The sequence below is a fragment of the Mirounga leonina genome, unplaced genomic scaffold (genome assembly GCF_011800145.1).
Source record: "Mirounga leonina isolate KUSES-001 unplaced genomic scaffold, KU_Mleo_1.0 Mir_166, whole genome shotgun sequence".
Classification (NCBI taxonomy): domain Eukaryota; kingdom Metazoa; phylum Chordata; class Mammalia; order Carnivora; family Phocidae; genus Mirounga; species Mirounga leonina.
The window spans coordinates 23,805,942-23,821,487 of record NW_023270418.1 but is presented as its reverse complement, the minus strand read 5'-3'; the positions used below and the strand labels follow the sequence as shown (position 1 = coordinate 23,821,487).

General features: G+C 42.1%; 1 protein-coding gene across 5 annotated transcripts in view; it reads left to right on the top strand.

Moving 5' to 3' along the window:
• Positions 1–15,546, top strand: part of CKAP5 (cytoskeleton associated protein 5) — a 102,537-nt gene that overhangs the window by 79,403 nt on the left and 7,588 nt on the right. For all 5 annotated transcript variants that reach the window (XM_035012723.1, XM_035012719.1, XM_035012720.1 and 2 more), the window contains 4 exons: positions 391–584; positions 1,535–1,707; positions 2,866–3,039; positions 3,258–3,378. In XM_035012723.1, coding sequence (XP_034868614.1) covers positions 391–584; positions 1,535–1,707; positions 2,866–3,039; positions 3,258–3,378 — 662 coding nt within the window. The remainder of the gene's footprint in view (positions 1–390; positions 585–1,534; positions 1,708–2,865; positions 3,040–3,257; positions 3,379–15,546) is intronic.

Here is a 15,546-nt window from a genome sequence, read left to right as displayed (position 1 = left end):
ACCGACTGAGCCACCCAGGCGTCCCTGATTGTGTGTTTTATCAGAAGGCAGTAAACAAGGAAAAATTCTAGGTAGAGCCAGAATAAGATTTTAGTTCTTCATGTATGCCAAGGAAAATGTATCTAGTAAAAATAGGTCTCGGGGCGCCTGGGTGGCTTAGTTGTTAAGCGTCTGCCTTCGGCTCAGGTCATAATCCCAGGGTCCTGGGATCGAGCTCTGCATCGGGCTCCCTGCTCCGTGGGAAACCTGCTTCTCCCTCTCCCCCTGCTTGTGTTCCCTCTCTCGCTCTATCTCTCTCTGTCAAATAAATAAATAAAATCTTAAAAAAAAAAGGTCTCTAAGCCGGAATATGTGTTGGGTCTCATTAATCTAACCTTTCTTCTCCATCAGAGTGCCTGGAAGAACTGGGGTGTCTGGTCGAGTCCTACGGCATGAATGTTTGCCAGCCAACCCCAGGGAAAGCCTTAAAGGAGATAGCGATTCACATAGGAGACAGGGACAACGCCGTGCGCAACGCTGCCCTCAATACTATCGTCACTGTGTACAACGTACACGGGGATCAAGTGTTCAAGCTCATCGGAACTGTGAGTGACTTCTCGCTGAACATTGTCAGCATGTTGTGAATTGTTAGGAGTCCGCTTTCATACCATCGCAACTCCTAAGTTTTTACCACTTTTTATTATAAACTCAACCCACCAGTGTGTCCTTGAGTCCAGATAAACCCTTGGGGGTGTCTGATCGTTGTAGGACATTTATGCTATGTCTTACTGGAAACCAGGTTTTCTTTTCTGCACCTTCTCCTCATACAGTTTGCTTTAGAAACAAGAGCTGTTTTTGAATCCTATCCTGAACTAGTCTGGGATTTATGTTCTGCCTAGAAATCTGCTCTGTAATTTTTAGTGCATTTAGTTTTTAGTGAACAAGTACTCACATGTATAATGTAGATCTGGTACCTGTCAGAGGAGAGGAGCCACAAGCCACACTCTGCAGACCCATCAGGTGCTGCTTCTGATTGCTGACTTTGAGCCGGGACCACTCATGGTTGTACCTCAGTCCACTCCAGTGACCTCTGAGTATTACATATATTTACACAGTTTTTTATACATTTTTACCTGGATTAATCTGTTTACATCCTCACTACAGGTCAGTGAAGGAGAGAAAGCAGATGGGAATTTTACAGATGATCAGCAGGGAAGCTTCTAGCCTTTCATTCACATAGTTAGTGTTGACACAGCAAGTATGAGGAAGCGTCATTTAATCTTGGACCTTTTCATTTGTAGTTCCTAATAGCCTTTCCTTTTGTATCCTTGCCTTCTTTCATAGATTCTCTTATTGTAACAGGTTTTAACAATAGTTGATTGTAAATGTAGCTAGTGTTCTGGAAATAAACTTACCCCAACATAGTAGGTTCTGCTTGCTTCAATATGTGAATGGATATTGACTCTTGAGTCTTCCAGTTAAATTTTTTAAACTCTCCTCATATCCTGGTAGAGGGGCGTACTAATAATAAATTCAATTTGGCCTCTTTTTACAGCTCTCTGAAAAGGATATGAGCATGCTCGAGGAGAGGATTAAGCGGTCAGCAAAGAGACCTTCGGCTGCCCCAGTAAAACAGGTGGAGGAGAAACCTCCGCGCACTCAGAGCGTAAACTCCAATGCCAACATGCTGCGCAAGGGACCAGCCGAGGACATGTCCTCCAAACTCAAGTATGTAGATGGAGACAGTTGTCTAAGAACATCTCGGTGGCCTTTGCCTCATGTGCTTAATGCTTATCCTGTAACATAATCTTGAGTTCCTCTAGCCATTACCATGCATGCCAGAGTGTCTGGGGAAATGTCTTGTAACCAAATGTTTAATTCTTCAGTCTTCATTGTCTTTGTCTTTGTCTCAAAACCACTTCTAAATAGTCTTGTGCCTTCTTTCACTGCTTTTCCGTGGACAGAATTATGTATCGCACTTATAGGATGTAAGTACTGCCTGCTAATTTCTCATTAGCAGGGCTCTTATATCTTTCTAACTTCTGACTTGGATTCATCCCCTCTGGAGGGCGATTGGTTTAGAGTTTAGGTTAGAGGGTGTCCATCAGTATCCCATGAATCAAGCCTCCCCAGAAGTCCACTGGCTAGCAAAAATGGCAACTCAGTGTCATGGCGAAATTATTGGTTCACCTTTGTCCTTGTGTTATACCTGGCCATGCTCAGGTTCCTATTCTTCAGATAAAGCTAATAGGTAAAATGCATGCAAACCAGAATTGGCATAGGGACTCAAAATACTGCCTTCTGAGCAAGACAGCTCTCTTTTGGGCTATGTCCATTATCTAATGTTAACCAACTTGAATTTGGAAACCTTAAATACAGATCGCTTGGATGTAACACTGGCTCTGACCTGTCAAGAGTGAATATTCCTAAAAAGAGATGACTGTCCCTCAAAGTCTAAAGTATACCGAGCACTGCATGGAAGAATGCTTATAATTAGAAAAACTTAAAATACTGGTTAATTTGGCAGAAAAGAACCAGCCAGCCTAGATTTATCTTAAATTTTTGCCCAAGTAGAGAGCTTTGAGTCAGTATATTTTATTAATTATTTTCTGCCCCATCTGGAATAGCAGTACAAGGTTTGTTGGCTTTAGTGAACTAGAGAGAATTTGGAAGGTACTGTAAATACAAGGTAAAATGATCTGCTTCGTGAGCCAGAGTTGTTGCCATTGAAGGCACTTGCTTAGACTCAAGGACTTAAATCATTCAGGGGGGCTGAAACCAGAAGTTGAATATCTGTCTTGAAGCTTTGGGGCAACTGGCAGTGTGACTCTTGCTCTTTGGTTCAGAAGTCTCTTTAGTTCAGGAGCCTCCTTTTGCTTTCCTTAGCCAAGCCCGAAGCATGAGTGGGCATCCAGAGGCAGCCCAGATGGTGCGCCGAGAATTCCAGCTGGATCTAGATGAGATTGAGAATGACAGTGGTACGGTCCGATGTGAAATGCCAGAGCTGGTTCAGCACAAACTGGATGACATTTTTGAACCGGTCCTTATTCCCGAACCCAAGTAAGTTAATCTCTTTCATTTAAGTGTCAGCAGTGCATGATCATGAGAGTGCATACGTGGAAAGAGCTTTCTGTGTAGTCACAATTTTTTGGAACTGATTACTGTATGGCTGGTGACAGTTCTTTTACTCAGACCTGGAGCTAGTGGAGAACTGCGTAATTCCAACTCACTGGGATGTCTTGTAAGATTGAATTTTTTCCCTTTGCTCTGCTCTCTAGAATCCGGGCTGTTTCTCCACACTTCGATGACATGCACAGTAATACAGCATCCACAATCAATTTCATTATCTCCCAAGTAGCCAGTGGTGACATCAACACGAGCATCCAAGCTCTGACACAGGTAATGGGGGTATGACCCCTGACAGTAATTCCATTGGCAGCAGAGGCTGGACGAGTGGTGGCTGCATACAGGTCACAGAGTTAAAGGAGGTAGGCAGCGTTCAGCACTGCCCTGATGAAAAAGTGCACAGGGACCACTTAGTGTCATCACTTGCTTCCCAGGAGGTGGCTCTCATAGATCCTTTCTCTTTATGCTTGCATTCATTCACCAGAAGCTGGAGCTACAGCGCTGAGTAAGTAGGGACCAAATCTCATGGAACTTACTTACTAGTGGACAGAGAAAATAAATAAACAAGAAAATATCAGATAAGAGCAACTACTGTGTAAATAGAACTCAAATGGGGTGATCAGAGAGAGGAGCTGAATAGTTACTTCAATTGGTGGTCAGGGATGCAAGCAGAGGGAACAGCTAGTACAAAGGCTATCGGGTAGGAATGAGCTTGGATATTCAAGGAAACGATTCAAGGCCCATGTGCCCAGAGCAGAGTGGGCAAGGGGGAGAATGGTACAGAATGAGATTTGAAAGGTGAACAGAGATCACATCATGTAGACCTTTAAAGCCGCAGGGTGTAGGTTGTTTGGATTTTAAGTGTGATGGGAAACCATTAGAGAATTTTGAGCAAAGAAGCTACATGTTTTTTACAAATCATTCTCTTCTGCTTCCGTTTCCTAACAATCTAGTCCTAAAGCCAGTAAGTTGGTAGAGCAAGGTAGGTATCCACCTTGTGGCAAGGTGGTGAGGGTGGGGAACCATCGTGGCCCAGTTGCGAGGGTCTCAGAGCCCAAGTGTTGTGAGGATGGTGTCATATAGGAGCGGTGATGCAGAGTCAGGAGTCAGAGCCCAAGCAGGGTGAAGAGGATGTCATGCAGGCAGCCACTCTGGCATGATAGTAGGATCCCAGGCAAGGTGAGGAGGATATCCATGTGTGTTGCAGGGGGCGGGGCAGCATGCAGGTGGCTCAGAATGGGGAGTCAGAGCTGAAGCAGTAGACATCTGCATGGGGAAGGACTGGGGGCAGAGATGGGAGATCGGTTACATACAGAGGGATTATTCAAAGAAATATAAGGAAAATAGAAGCCACGTTTTTTTTCTTTTCTTTTTTAAGATTCTATTAGAGAAAGCATGAGCAGGGGCAGAGGCAGAGGGAGAAGCAGACTCCCCACTGAGCAGGGAGTCCAACTCGGGGCTCAATCCCAGGCCCCCCAGGATCATGACCTGAGCCAAAGGCAGATGCCTAACCGGCTGAGCCACCCAGGCACTCCTGAAGCCATGTTTCTTACTGTCCGAAAAGAGCACTACAAATATGAAAGGAAAGCAAAATAGAATAAACTCTGGCATTGGACCAGAATTAGATTAGATGTGTCAGTATGAACTCATGATTTTCAATACAGCGATGTAGAAATAAATATCAATGTAAATGTATGTATATGTGTGGTATAAATGTATGTTACAGGTATACATGTATATATATATAATACACATATATTCCCTAATTCTTTTCATTGAAAGGACCTGAGAACAGCAATACCCCAACAGCAACAAGCACCCCCAAAACTTGGCTTCTAAATACCATTTTCCACTAAAAGGGAATGAGGGCTCCTTGGAGAAGGGGTAGATTCTAGGGCTGAATTAGAAAAAGTACAAGATAATCCTGGAATATCGTATTGTACCTGACAGTAAGGATAGGCTCAAAGAATGATAGGGACATGTCAGAAGGACCCGGTGGCCAACTATTTGAACAGGGGACAGTTTGAGCATCAAAATCAATAATGATAGTAATGACGTATAACCCAATGAACTGAATAAAATTCAGGAAATAGATTCAATAAAATTTAACAAAATAGGAAACCCCAAGTCCATGTCCATGTAAATTAAAAATTTATTTATTTATTTATTTAAGATTTTATTTATTTTATTTGAGAAAGAGAGACAGAGAGCACGAGAGGGAAGAGGGCAGAGGGAGAAGCAGACCCCCTGCTGAGCAGGGAGCCCGATGCGGGACTCGATCCCGGGACTCCAGGATCATGACCTGAGCCGAAGGCAGTCACTTAACCAGCTGAGCCACCCAGGCGCCCTAAATTAAAAATTTAAAGAAAAATGAGATAGTTTCATAGTACCTCCCCACAAAATACAAAGGACTAATATACAAAGTGTAACTAAGAAATACAAAATACTTTTGAGTAATTTGACAGTACAGAAGCTTAGCAGACACCAACTTGAAGTGCTCAAAGTGAACATCAGTATTAGGACAAGATAAAATCATGTGCCACCTTGTAGGATCCAGTGAGAATTCAGCATCACTTTGCTGACATTCCTAATGTCATCTGATCATGAAGAAACCTCAAAAAAATGCAAAACTAAGGGATATTTTACAACCGTCAAGGTCAAGAAAGTCAAGGAAAGACTGAGCATTGGTCTAGACTGAAGGGAGATTAAGAGACATGACTAACTAAATGCAGTGCATGATTCTAGAATGGCCTTTAGCTATGAAGAACGAGATCAAGGCAATTGGAGTAAATGGAATGGGGCCTGAGGATTAGACTGTAATAACGTCAATACTAATTTCCTGATTTTGTGTTGCCTCCTGAGTATGAAGGAGAATGTCCTTGTGACGAAGAAATACACAGTAAAGTGTGAGATGGGCATGGAGCATCACATTGACAACTTACTCTCAGCTGATTCGGGATTTTATAAGTTCTTTTACAATACTTCCGACATTTCTATAATGTTTGAACTTTATTTTTACTAGAAAATGTCTCTCTGGCCACTCTCTCAAGACCAGATCTGTTAGGAAGCTATGACTGAAATTCATATGAAAGATATTATCACATGCACTAGGATTATCACAGTGGGGAAGAAAAGTGGATGGTTCCAGGGTATCTTTCATAGGTAGTGTCCACAAGACTTGGAGACAGATGGGTTGTGAAAAGTAAGCTAAGAAAAGAATCAAGAGTAACTCCATGATTTTTGGCTTGAGCACCTGGGTGGATGGATAGTGGTGCTGAGAATGGGGAAGCTGGAGGAAGAACAGTCTTGAGAAGTTGGAAATTAAGAGCTCTGTCTTTGCTGTGTTGAGTTTGAGCAGCCAGTTACACATCTCCACGAAGACAGATGGCTGGAAATAGGAGAATTGGGAATCTTAGTACAAGATTTTTGCTACTGTTTGACAAATAGTCTCCTGTTAACAGTTTTAACCTTGGAGGGACTCTAGAAAATAGTGACTTGAATACATGCATTCCTGCTGCCTTTCTCTATCAACTTCAGTCCAAACCCATCTGCATTTTCTGAGCAGAGGAGCTGCTGGGTCAGGTAGGTGGTATCTGAAGTATATACAAGTGTCAAGCTCCATCTAGTACAAGTAATAAGCCTTTTCCACATATAGGCCTTCAGGAAAACCTGAAGTTCAGTAGTGCAGAACCCGGGGAAGACGATCAAAACACCAAAAATCCTGGAAAGAAATCTCTTTCATCCAGGGAGACCAGCAGATCCCCTAAAGAAAGGACAATGGTGGTTTATATGAGTGTTAATAGAAGGACCTGGTGTTCTCCTTGGCCCCCAGGGAACTATAGGTTGCTGAACAAAAAGGCTGAATTCACTGTCAGGCTGGGAAGTCTCTAGCTTTTGTACCTTCAGAGACAGAAGAGCAGAAGTGCCTGCCCTTGGTGCCATGTGACTAGCTGGCATACCACAAACTTAGAAGGGCAGGAACTGCTGTGTTTCCCATTCTCAGATTGCCACAATTGAGGATTTCCAAAAGGCAGACCCAAGAATGAATCCTGACTAGGTAAAGAATAATAATGAACCACACCATAAGAGACCCAGTAACTGGGAAGAAGAATGAAACAGAATAACCAGAATGGGAATCTCCTAGCACAATGAAACTGCTGGCGGGGACAAGATGACCACAGGGGAGGGGAGCAGGGTGTGGGAAGAGTACTTAAAGAGGATTTATTATTACATATAAAGATTCTCTCTAGCAAAACAAAAAACAAACAAAAAAAATACATGGTTTTAGAATTTTAGGGGCGCCTGGGTGGCTCAGTCTTTCTGCCTTCGGCTCAGGTCATGATCCCAGGGTCCTGGGATCGAGTCCCACATCGGACTCCCTGCTCTGCGGGAAGCCTGCTTCTCCCTCTCCCACTCCCCCTGCTTGTGTTCCTGCTCTTGCTATCTCTCTCTGTCAAATTAATAAATAAAATCTTTAAAAAAAGAATTTTAAAATTTAGTAAATGGTCTGAAGGGAGAGGATGATCACTACAGAAACCAAATTAGTGGTCTAAGTGACAGGGGTGACAAGACCATTCAGTGGGGGAAAGGACAGTCTTATCAACAAATGAAGCCGGGAAAATGGATATCCACCTGCAGAAGAATGAAGTTAGACTCTTATGCTGTATACAATAATTAACTCAAAACGGACCAAAGACATAAGTGTCATAGCCAAAGCTATAAACTCTTAGAAGAAAACGGGGGAGAGGGGTGTCTCCTTGCGGCAGTGGCAGCTCGAGAGCGGAGTATGGGTCATGGCAGGACAGGTATTTAAAAAGTTTCTTCCCCTCTTGGCCTGAGTTTTAGTTGAAAGGAGTACAGCCGAAACTGCTACCAAAGGAGGCATTTTGCTTCCAGAAAAATCTCAGGGAAGACCATTACAAGCAACAGGAGTCTGTTGGATCAGGCTCTAAAGGAAAGAGTAGAGAGATTCAACCAGTTGGCGTGAAAGTTGGAGATAAAAGTTCTTCTCCTACAATATGGAGACACCAAAGTAGTTCTAATGACGAGGATTCTTTTTTTTTTTTTTTTTTTACATTTATTTATTTGAGAGAGAAAGAGAACAAACGAGGAGGGGTAGAGGGAGGGAGAGAATCTCAAACAGACTCCCAGCTGAGTGTGGAGCCCTACACAGAGCTCAATTACATGATCCTGAGAACATGACCTGAGCCAAAATCAAGAGTCGGAAGCTTAATTGACTGAGCCATCCAGGCACCCCAAGGATTATTTCTTATTTAGAGAATGTGACATCATGTATACTGAAATAAGCCATTATTGAAATGGCATTGCGTGAAGCTGCTCATTCCAGTGAAGTTGTGAAATCTTTCATCAGGTGAATAATTTCCATGTCTCACTTTTATAATAACCTAAAAAAAAAAGAAAAAAAATACCATAGAGGAAAATCTTCATGATACTGGATTTGGCAGTGAATTATTGCATATGACACCAAAAGCAATGTCAACAAAAGAAAAAATAATTAAATTGAACTTCATCAAAATTTAAAAGTTTTTTTGTTTTTTGTTTTTTGTTTTTAAAGATTTTATTTATTTATTTTAGAGACAGAGCACAAGAGGGGGGAGCGGGAGAGGGAGAAGCAGACTCCCTGCTGAGCAGGGAGCCCGATGTGGGACTCGATCCTGGGACTGGATCATGACCTGAGCCGAAGGCAGTTGCTTAACCAACTGAGCCACCCAGGCGCCCCCAAAATTTAAAAGTTTTATGCATTAAAGGTAACTATCAAAAGAGTAAAAAGAGGGGTACCTGGGTGGCTCAGTCGTTAAGCGCCTGTGTTCTGCTCAGGTTATGATCCCAGGGTCTGGGATTGAGCCCCACGTCGGGCTCCCTGCTCGGCGGGAAGCCTGCTTCTCCCTCTCCCACTCCCCCTGCTTGTGTTCAGAACTTCTCTCGCTGTCTCTCTCTGTCAAATAAATAAAATCTTAAAAAAAAAAAAGTAAAAAGATAGCCCACAGAATGAGAGAAAGGATTTGCAAATTATATACGATAAGGGATTAATATCCAGAACACAGAAAGAACTCCTACAGCTCAACCACAAAAAAAAAGTGGGCCAAGGACTTAAACTGACATTTCTCCAGTAAGCACATGAAAAGTTGTTTGCCATTTTTAGTCATCAGGGAAATGCAGATCAAAACCACTTCACACTTGTTAGGATTTTTTTCTGAAAATGGGAAATAGTAACTGTTGGCAAGGATGTGGAGAAATGGGAACTTGTGTGCCTTGCTGGTGAGGACATAAAATGGTGCAACCACTATGGAAAACAGTCTGGCGGTTCCTCACAAAGTGAAACATAGACGTACAATAAGATCCAGCAATTCTCCTCCCAGAAAGCAGGGACCCAAACAGACAGTTGTGCACTGGTGTTCATTGCGTTATTCCCAGCAGACAAAAGGTTTGGAAAACAAGAGTCCATCAGCAGATGAACAAACAAAATGTGGTGTGTACGTACAATGGAATATTATTCAGCCATAAAGATGAATTCTTTTTTTTTTTAAAGATTTTATTTGAGAGAGAGCATGAGAGGGGGGAGGGGCCAAGGGAGAAGCAGACTCCCCGCTGAGCAGGGAGCCTGATGTGGGACTCAATCCTGGGACTCCAGGATCATGACCTGAGCCGAAGGCAATTGCTTAACCAACTGAGCCACCCAGGCACCCAAGATGAGTTAAATTCCTTTTTTTTTTTTTTTTTTAAGATTTTATTTATTTATTTGACAGAGAGATACACAGCGAGAGAGGGAACACAAGCAGGGGCAGTGGGAGAGGGAGAAGCAGGCTTCCCGCGAAGCAGGGAGCCCGATGCGGGGCTCGATCCCAGGACCCTGGGATCATGACCTGAGCCGAAGGCAGGCGCTTAACGACTGAGCCACCCAGGTGCCCCTAAGATGAATTAAATTCTGATGTATGCTATAACATGGATGAACCTTGGAAACATTATGCTCCATACAATAAGTCAGGCACGAAGGGACAAATACTGCATGATTCCACATATATGAGGTCTCTAGAATAGGCAGATCCATGGAGAGAGAAAGTAGAATAGAGGTTACCAGGGCAAGGGGGGACAGGGGAATGGGGAGTTATTATTTAATGGGTACGGAATCTGTTTAGGATGATAACAAAGTTCTAGAACTAGATAGTAGTGATGGTTACATAACACTGTGAAGGTACTTAATGCCATTGCATTACATACATCAAAATGGTTAAATTGGTAAGTTTTGTATATATTTTTACTATTATAAGAAAATTAAGATAAAAATAAAACCCTCAGGAACAAAAATGTTCATATAGCTAGGAATAAATCAAGCATTTTACAAAGAAAATTGAATGATATTAGAGAATTTCCAAATAAATGAAGTATACTGTGTTCACAAGGTTCAGGGTCATCAATTGCCAATTCTCCTCAAATTAACCTATACAGCCAAAGCCATTCTTACAAAAATCTCAACAGTTTTTCTGTAGTCATGAAGCAAATTCTAAAATTTATATGGGAGATCAACGGGCCTGCAAATCGCAAAGTCAGTTTTTTTTAAGACTTTAAAAATGAGAACACAGTGGAGAGGGCTTATGTCACCGGGCATCAGCCATGACTACAGAGCCCCTGTAATGAATAGTGTAGTTAGTATTGGCCAGGACAAGCAGATAGACCATTGAGATGGAACAAAGAGCCCAGAAATAGACTCAGATCTATAGGAAACTTAACACAGGAAAGACCTTAAAAATCACTTGGTAAGGGGCGCCTTTGTGGCTCAGTCGTTAAGCATCTGCCTTCAGCTCAGGTCATGATCCCAGGGTCCTGGGATCGAGCCCCGCATCGGGCTCCCTGCTCTGCGGGAAGCCTGCTTCTCCCTCTCCCACTCCCACTGATTGTGTTCCCTCTCTCGCTCTCTCTGTCAAATAAATAAAATTAAAAAAAAAAAACAATCACTTGGTAAAAGCTAGATTAATCAGTAAGGGGTGCTAGGACTAATTATTTTCCATGGGAACAACAGATTGCTATTTCCTACACCAAAGTATATTTCAGATGCATCAAAGACCTAGATGTGAATAGGAGAACATTTTTTACTTCACATTATGTAAGGATTTCTTTTTAAACTAGACACAAAACATAAAAAATAGAAATCTTTACTACATTAAAGTTTCTAAAAACTTCTGTTTATCACAAGATACTCTGTTTATAACAAAATGAAAAGACAAGCAGGGCGCCTGGCTGGCTGGCGGTGGAGCATGTGACTCTTAATCTAAGGGTGGTGAGTTCAGGCCCCACGTTGGCTATGAAGTCTACTTAAAAAAAAATGAAAAGACAAGTTACAGATTAAGACAATTGGGACAGGTGTAGTAGATGAAATACAAGGACATGGGAATTAAATAATTCTTACCAGTTTAGAGGTCAGAATAGTGGTTTGAAAAAAAGGGAAAACCCAGAAAGAACAGTAACCCCTGGTGGAAGGCAAGGTACCAGCTTGGAGGGGCAGGAAAAGAGCTTTTGGTGTGCTCCTGATGTCTTATAGCTTGTTCTCAGTGGCAGATGTACAGATGCATAGGCATAGAATTTCATTAAGTTGTATTCTTAGGATTTGTATATTGTATCATATTAAAGTTAAACCTTAATAAAAAAAGAATATTAGTGGGGCACCTGGGTGATTCAGTTTAAGTGTCTGACTCTGGATTTTGGCTCAGGTCATGATCTTGGGGTCCTGGGATTGAGCCCCATGTCAGATTCCCTGCTCAGCAGGGAGTCTGCTGTCCCTCTCCCTCTGCCCCTCCCCCCACCGGAGGGGGCTCTCTCTTTCTGAGATAAATAAATCTTTTAAAAAAAAAAGGATAGGGCACCTGGGTGGCTCAGTCATTAAGCGTCTGCCTTCGGCTCAGGTCATGGTCCCAGGGTCCTGGGATCGAGTCCCACATCGGGCTCCCTGCTCTGAGGGAGGCCTGCTTCTCCCTCTCCCACTCCCCCTGCTTGTGTTCCTGCTCTCGCTATGTCTCTCTGTGTCAAGTAAATAAATAAAATCTTTAAAAAAATATATTAGTAAACAGTAAGCCAGATTTAATATATATGTAGAGAGAATTTTACAGTCTCTGAAAATACGTGTTTTTCGTATCTTAACAAATGCTATAGTAAAAGATACACTGACCAGATTCTTTCCTGGTAACGCAACACATTTTTTAATAATGTCACACAAGATAATGGCTACTTGGAAAAGTATGAAACACCCTCCTGACCCTTTGATCAAAAGAAAGGAAAAACAAAACTTTAACAATTTTATGTATGTATGTATGTATGTATTGAGAGAGAGAGTCGGGGTGGGAGGACAGAGGGAGAGAATCCCAAGCAGACTCCCTGCTGAGCGTAGAGCCCAAAGCGGGGCTCATTCTCACAACCCTGAGATCATGGCCTGAGCCAACATCAAGAGTTGGAGGCTAGACTGAACCACCCAGGCGCCCCACCCCAAAACTTTTTTTTTTTTTTTTTAAGATTTTTATTTTTACTTATTTGTCAGAGAGAGAGAGACAGAACACAAGCAGGGGGAGAGGCAGACAGAGGGAGAAACAGGCTCCCCGCCGAGCAAGGAGCCCGATATGGGACTCGATCCCAGGACCCTGGGATCATGACCTAAGCCAAAGGCAGCGGCCTAACCGACTGAGCCACCCAGGCGCCCCCCGCAAAACTCTTAATAGTGAATAGGAAAGCATTTCTCTTTCAAACTCCACTGAAACTACTGAACTCAGAAAAATATATTGCCTGAAATGCATTTATTACTGAAGAAAAGCTAAAATAAAGGAACTTAGTACTTATCAGAAATTAGAAAAAAAATAAATTTAAAAGTAGGAGATAAACTACAATTCATGAGATGGATTTTTAAAATAATAAATCTAAATTTGTTTCCTGTGAAACAAAAATTCCTTACTAGCCTGATTAGAGAACAAAAATATAAGAGTCAGGAATGAGGAAGGAACCACCCATAGATAAGGAAGAGACTGAAAAAAAATAAGACCTGTAACCCTGTGGAAATTGAAACAATTGATCTCCCCCTAAATTTTTTTAAATAACCAGGGGGTTTGGGGAGACCGTAAAATATTAGGAAACCCAGAACAGAACAAGACATTTGATCATATAAAATTTTAAGATTTTAGTCTAGAAGGTTTTAATCTAGAGCCTGGGTGGCTCAGTCAGTTGAGTATCTGCTTTCTGCTCAGGTCATGATCCCAGCATCCTGGGATCAAGCCCCACATTGGGCTCCCTGCTCGGCGGGGAGCCTGCTTCTCCCTCTCCCTCTGCCTACCACTCCCCCTGCTTGTGCTCTCTCCCTCTCTCTCTCTTTATTTATTTAATAAATAAAATCTTAAAAAAAGAACACAAGATTTTAATCTAGAGAAATTTACCATATATTGTCAATAAACAAGTGGTATATTGTGGAATATATTTGCAACCCATATGACTAATAAAGGATTAATAGCTACATTTCGGAAACAGAACTTTTATGAACTCTTGAGAAAAGGAGAACCCAACAGAAAAATGACCAAATGATGTGAATAGGCAAATCACAGAAGATTCCAAACAGCCAAGCCTGTAAACATGTGAAAAGAGGTCCAGGCTCTCTGCCACAAAATGCAAATTGACGTAAAAACAAGATAGCACTTTTTGCCATCAGAGTGGCAAAAAGTAAAAAGAGTAATAACACACAGCTGATAGAGATTCTGGAAAAACAGTAGTCATACATTAAATGTAGAAATGTGAATTAAATGTTAATGCCTTTTGGGATGCCTGGGTGGCTCAGTCGGTTAGGCGTTTGCCTAATCAGCTCATGATCCCAGGGTCCTGGGATTGAGCCCCGCATCGGGCTCCCTGCTCCGTGGGAAGCCTACTTCTCCCTCTGCCTGCTGCTCCCCCTCTTTGTGCGCGTGCTCGCTCGCTCCCTCTCTCGCCAACAAATAAAATCTTTTTAAAAAAATGTTAGTGCCTTTTTAAAGAAGACAATACAGTAATATCTATTATGCCATTTAAAATGTATTCTTCAGACTAAAAAGTTAGAAATAAAAACACAAGTACGTTAAGATACTGTATATACAGAGATGTTTATTGTAACATTATTTATAGTAAAATAACCAAACTGGAAACACACTGAAAGTTTATCACTAAGGGAATGATTGAGTAAATTTTGCTACACACAGTTAAGCAGCTTTTAAAAATAGAGCTATTTTTTTTTTTTTTTCAGATTTTATTCATTTATTTGACAGAGACACAGTGAGAGAGGAAACACAAGCAGGGGGAGTGGGAGAGGGAGAAGCAGGCCTCCCACCGAGCAGGGAGCCCAACATGGGGCTCGATCCCAGGACCTGGAATCATGACCCCAGCCAAAGGCAGACGCCTAATGTCTGAGCCACCAGGCACCCCTATTCTTTTTTTTTTTTTAATAGAGCTATTTTTTTTTTTTTTAAGATTTTTATTTATTTATTTGACAGAGAGAGCGAGAGCAGGAACACAAGCAGGGGGAGTGGGAGAGGGAGAAGCAGGCTTCTTGCTGAGCAGGGAGCCCGACGCGGGGCTCGATCCCAGGACCCTGGGATCATGACCTGAGCCAAAGGCAGACGCTCAATGACTAAGCCACCCAGGCGCCCTAATAGAGCTATTCTTGTGGCCTTTGGGGATTTTCATAATTTTCTGTTGAACTAGAAAAGCCAGATGCAGTGATGTGTATGTACTATAATCCTCTGGTAGAATAAACAATGCCCTAAACCTTGACCCCATTTATGTGTGCATGTATGGGTGTATATGATGCTGTGAACCTGAAAGATGTTGACCAGGCGTTAATGTTAATTATCTTAGGAAAAAGAGTAAGCTTCCCCCTAAAAAAAGAGTATTTTTTATGGTGTCTGTGTTGAAGCAGCTTTGTTAAACACCCCCAGTTATATAAAATTGTGTGTCCATACGGGGTATAACATGCATAAATCTAAATGAAAGTAGGACCACTGGCTTCCAGAACACCATGGGGCACTGTTCACACTGCAGTCTGTAAATGGTGCTCCCTGGAATTGTGCAGTAGGACAGCCCTGCATGAGGATGGTCAGTGAAGAAGATTGGCATGCTTGTCTGGGTGTTATTTATGTAATCATAAAAATAAAGGTCTTTTTACAGTAGTGAATGGGAAATACATGTTTTCCCATAGTTGTACATTTTACCATTAGTGACAGCCAGTAGACCAAAAAGAACACCAGATCAGGATGTGAGAAGCCTGAGTTTTGAGTTTGGACTGAGTAGTCTGATCTTTCTGAGCCTCACTTTACTTATCTGGTAAATGGAAATCTTAACTTACTACTTCTCAGAGCTGTTGGATGATCAAATGAGATATAATGGGTATTAAAAACACTTTAATAGATGAGACATTTAAACATA